This window comes from Nerophis ophidion, linkage group LG11, assembly GCF_033978795.1.
Source record: "Nerophis ophidion isolate RoL-2023_Sa linkage group LG11, RoL_Noph_v1.0, whole genome shotgun sequence".
Lineage (NCBI taxonomy): Eukaryota > Metazoa > Chordata > Actinopteri > Syngnathiformes > Syngnathidae > Nerophis > Nerophis ophidion.
The window spans coordinates 39974478-39979477 of NC_084621.1; the positions used below are offsets into that span (position 1 = coordinate 39974478).

Below are 5000 nucleotides of genomic sequence, written 5' to 3' on the forward strand. Positions count from 1 at the left end.
TGGGGTCCACGTTAATCAATTCATGGTAAAACCACTGATTGCAGTGCTAAAAAGGTGTACAATTAGTAAAAAGTCAAAGATAACTGAAAAATCGGGAGAAAGTAGCATTTTTGAAAATAGTTCTATTATTTCCAACTGACTGTGAGACAATAATTCCTGGCTGGTGATTGGATGTGCACGGAGAAAAAGGAAGGGGAGTGTGTCAGTGCGCATTTGATGAATAATGTTTACAGCTAATATATGAAATAAAATCAGTATCTCCTATAAAAAAGGTTACCTATATCAAAATGGTTCCATATTAAATTAAATAAACTGTATGCCAATCAATAGTGTTAACACGAGAGGGCGCTAAAAGATTGCATTGTATTAAAACACGAACTATACCAAAGTTAAGGTTTAGTTACTCATTCATCTTGAAGGATTTAAAACATCCATGTATCCATTTCTACCACGTGTTCCTTTCAATTAAATTATATTTAGTAAAACAATTGGCAGACCGTTTGATTGTTGCTATGATTAATGGTGTGACAAAACCTATTTCCCCTAAATGATCTTCGTTTTTTTGTTAACTGCTGTAAATGAATGACTTTATTTCACATGCAAAAAAAAAAACAACAACAAAAAAACAGTGCCTAAGAGTTCCATGTGCAAAAAAGTTCCACCGTTATTATGGGTCTATAAATTAAAACGGTATTTATTTTCAAAATAATATAGTATAATTTGTTTTCCAATATTTTTACTAAAAACATGGTTTTAATCACGCTTCACTTCAATTTAATCTGGCTCAAAGTTTTCCTCCGAGCCATGCAAACAAATATTGTTACGTCTAGGAAATATTGACATGGTAGCGTGGTCATATTTTTCTGTTGAAACTCATCACAACAAATATGTGTCATCTGTAATAAACGCAAAATTATTTGGAGCAAATTTTCACTTTGTATTAGAAACATTTTTTTTAACCAAAATAACAAATAAAATCACATACTTTGAATAGTATGGAATATTGGATAATATTCTGAAGGACGTTACATCATGTAATATAATTATTGAACGCACTCATATACTCTGACATTAGCAAGAAGGCATTTTTATGCTCTTGCAAAAGAACATATTTTATTCTGTAGATTATTAATGTATGAAATGTTTTATTTGTATTATTGTGTTACCCTTTATATTTTATTGTTTCATTTAATAATGATAATGGGGGGGGGGGGCATGATGTCGCAGGGTGGTTGGCCTCCATCAAACTATAAAAACCCACCATTTTTTTTAGAACGAGTATTTTACAAATATTGATAATGGCTTTAAAAAATTCAAAATAAATAATGTCTGTTCCATGGCTCCAAACTATTTAACTGTCTCAACAAACTGATTCTGAGTCCATTTTGACTTTATTGAATGGCTTATATAAAAAGCCATTCTCAGAAGGTAACATAAAAAGTTATCACTGTAAAATAAAAATCACTTTACAACATGCTTCTTTAAATAAAATAATACAGAAAAACAACAGTGGGTAAACAGAAACTCATTTCCAAACCTTACAAATAAGTTCAAAAGTGCGCCTAATGATATAGACCCCTACATACAAGAAAAGTCGTGGTTAAATAGAACTCCCCACAAATACATTTCATATCATGTCAAAGCAAAAATCCAAGTACATCTCCGTATATTTTCAAATATTTACTAGAATCCATATACAACTAGAAATAGCTATACAAAATCGTCTCCTGGACAAATACATTACTCACCTTTTGACATAGGCCGTATATGCTAACCTACACGTTTCAATTTGTACAGCACATGTTTGCAGTAATTTAAGGAACTATAACTTGGTGTGTGCGTGTGCGTGTGTGTGTGTGTGTTTTCCAACATGATCACTATAAACGTAATTTTACTCCCATGTATTCCATATGTGTCGGTAATAAAGTGCCAGAGTTTGCCCATGACCAATAATGTGTGACAATACATCCAAAAATTAAAGCGTGGAAATAAATGGTGTCCTATGTTTTTTTGTTTGTTTTTGTTTTTGTTTTTATTGTATTTTATTGTTTTTAGTGCTCCTACAACTTTTGACCAATGTTCCACCTGAAGGGATACTTATATTGTGGAACAACAAGATATGAAATAGGCCTAATTTCACAAGTAAATGACAGTAGTGTCTGCAGTCAAAACTCTGCAAAAAACTGGCATATTTTCTCAATAAATGACATGTAACATTTTGTAATTCATATGTCTTTAAAAAAATAGGGTACTATCTTAATTATGGGAAAATTACACTGAAAAGTAAGTCCTTACCCACCAAATGTGTTGATCCGAGTTTCTGAATAATATTGGAGTTCACTTTGGCCGTTGGAAAAAAAAAAAGAGCCTCACTATAAAAAAGTTACAAGGATTTCACAGCCTTTAAAAGTACTATTTCACAGTAAACGCTGTAACCAATGTTTCCTGCACCTTACAACAAATGACTGTAAAAATTACAGTATACTTATATTTCACAGCGTTTTACGCCAAAGTGGTTTACTGTGAATGTAATGGAATTTATTAACCAGTAATTTACTTTGAATTTACAATACCATTTTTACAGTGCTTTTTTTGTCAATACGTTTACTCCATCGTTACAAAAAAAACCTATACCCCCCATTAAATGCATGATTCTGTAATATAATAATATAACTGTATAGCCATCAACAAATAAAAAAATATAGGCCTTACTCCTATTAAACGACATGGAATAATGGGAAGGCCTATACATTAAGTGTGTCCATTGCAACATACTTAAAAAACATACTGGCCAATTTGGAGTATTTTGCATGTCTCTATTAAAACACATATTTTTCTTAGCAAATTTTACACCTAATCCCTCTTGTTGACAAATGTATAGGACAATTGTTTTTAAAGAAAAAAAGTACAGTCCCATTAAAGACCCAAATTGTTCACTGTCATGCCCTTGTTGAAAATGATGATTTGTTTAATAAGAAACATTGTGCATAACTGTGTGTATTATTGAGAAATGTAACGGCCAATGTTCTTAATAACGAAGAGACATTTGGAGCATTACGCACACGATATGTCCACTGCTATGTCCTTACCAACACTTCTCTTGTGGTTGCCACATGAAGTGAGTTAGAGGCCGTTCATGCCGACGCCCTGGCTCGTCTCTGCCGGGTGCAACAGGTCAGGGGAGTGGCACGGCGGGCTCCCCGGTGCACTGTGCTCGCTGTCGGTATCGCTCCCCCTCTTGCCTCCGCTCCCCCCGGAGCCTGAACCGGCGGACCCCCCGGCGCTGTGAGTCTTTACGTGCTTACTCAGGTGGTCGCTGCGCATAAACCGCTTGTTGCAAACCGGGCAGGCGAACCTTTTCTCCCCCGTGTGCGTGCGCAAGTGTCGCTGGAGCTCGTCGGAACGCGTGAAGCGCTTGCCGCAAAAGAGCCAGTTGCACACGAACGGCCGCTCGCCGGTGTGCCAGCGCAAGTGCGCCTTGAGGTGAGACGTTTTGCCGTAGACCTTCCCGCAGCCCGGGATGTGACAGCTGTGGAGGCCCTTCCTCCGGAGGCTGGCGCCCGCCGGTCCGAGTCTTTCCGCCTCCTGGCAGTTCGGACAGTCGCAGGTAGCTCTGCCCGAGTAGCGCCGGGCGGATGACCTCGGAGACCCCGCTAAGGAGGCGGGTGGACCCCCTGAGAGCATGGTGCCCCCTGCACCTGTTAACGGAGAGGGGCTGGTGTCCGGATAGGAGGATAGGACCGGCTTGAAGCCGTCCATCAGGTGCTGGCCGGTGGTCAACAGGTGCGGAGAGGGGTTTGTACTAAAGGCAGAGTGACTTAAAGTGGAATAATCAGAATTATATCCGCCCAGAGGAGAGTGTAAGGACGTCTGCAGTCCACCGGAATGTAACGACGTCTGTAGCGCGGCTCCGTTCGGGTTCTGCACGTCGATCCAGCCGGCTCCCACGTCCCACCAAGCGGACGCCCCGGTGGTCCCCACCTCCCCCGCGGGGATGCCGGGGTGCGACGATTTGAACCAAGACTCGTACGGGTGCGCCACGCTCATCCTCGGGTAGATGCCCTGCAGGCTGTCCACAGACGTGTGCACCTTGGAGATGAACACCGGCTGGTGGCTCGACTCTTGGGAGCCGTTCGACACGGAGGCTTGGAACACGGAGTAGTCGTTCCCGAAGTGGGCCGCGGGGCCGGACGAGGCGCCGGACGTGAGGGAGAAGGCGCTGGAGCCCGTGGAGCCGCTGGAGGCGAAGGAGTCCGAGATACCGCAGCCGTTGCGGGACACCCCGAAACCGGACAGACCGGTGCCCAGACTACAGCTGCTGGCGGCGGCGGCGGCTCTCTTCCACGGGTGGAAGCCTTTGCCGAATGACGAGGAATTATCCGAAATGGCGGACGGTGAAGGGCTCGGACTCCCTATTTTGTTACAGGTTGCCGCTAACATGGCTAAAGGAGTCGATCCCAACCTCGGCTCCTCCTGCAGGGGACAGAAAAGCCGCAAGTTAGTGTTCCGGGCGTTTTTTCCCCCCCACACTAAAACATCGCATCTGTTTCTAATCTTCAGCCTGAGCTTCCATACCTGCGCAAACTTTTACAAGAGACTTTAGCGCACCAACTTCTATCCCATCTACCGACAACACAAGCTACCGGACTGTGCTGCAAGTTTGGGAGCAGATGTTAAAGTTTAATCCCTCCAAGCAGAGAGGAGCTGCCTGCAGTGACAAGAACTAATTGAAGCAGTAAGAAAGTCCTTTGAGGAGACTCACCCCTAGAAGTGAAGTTGCCATCACACACACAAAAAAAAGCACAGCCCTCCTCTGAGGATCTTTTTATATTTATGAATCCGAGCACTGTTTTTTTTTTTTTTTTTTTTTTTAGAGGTGTGCAATACAATGATGTGTTCCGCCCATTCTTCCACGGTTCTGGGCTCCTCTCCGGCTTTGAAGTGGCGCTGTGACACGGGCGTCCAATCAGGGGCTCCGGCGCGCCGCGCGGCCGCCGCAC

The 5000-nt window shown here is 42.4% G+C and overlaps 1 protein-coding gene and 1 long non-coding RNA gene across 3 annotated transcripts in view; one reads left to right on the plus strand and one right to left on the minus strand.

The window, feature by feature from the left end:
* The window catches only part of LOC133562075 (uncharacterized), a 35829-nt gene that overhangs the window by 22345 nt on the left and 8484 nt on the right, over window positions 1-5000 (plus strand). The window lies entirely within an intron of this gene.
* On the minus strand, window positions 1373-4948 carry sp8b (sp8 transcription factor b). Of its 2 annotated transcripts, none has more exons than XM_061915912.1 (2): window positions 4763-4948; window positions 1373-4473 (listed from the first exon to the last, which is right to left on the minus strand). In XM_061915912.1, the coding sequence occupies exons 1-2, from the start codon at window positions 4781-4783 to the stop codon at window positions 3124-3126; spliced, it is 1371 nt and encodes a 456-aa protein (XP_061771896.1). In that variant the 5' UTR covers window positions 4784-4948; the 3' UTR covers window positions 1373-3123. The 2 variants fall into 2 exon arrangements, with proteins under 2 accessions (XP_061771896.1, XP_061771897.1); XM_061915913.1 differs by having other exon boundaries at window positions 4576-4948.

Coding starts and splice junctions, on each gene's coding strand:
- sp8b (XM_061915912.1), bottom strand. CDS start 4,783: ATGGCAACTTCACTTCTAGGG. Junction 4,474..4,762: donor TGGCAACTTCACTTCTAGGG/GTGAGTCTCCTC, acceptor TGTCCCCTGCAG/GAGGAGCCGAGGTTGGGATC.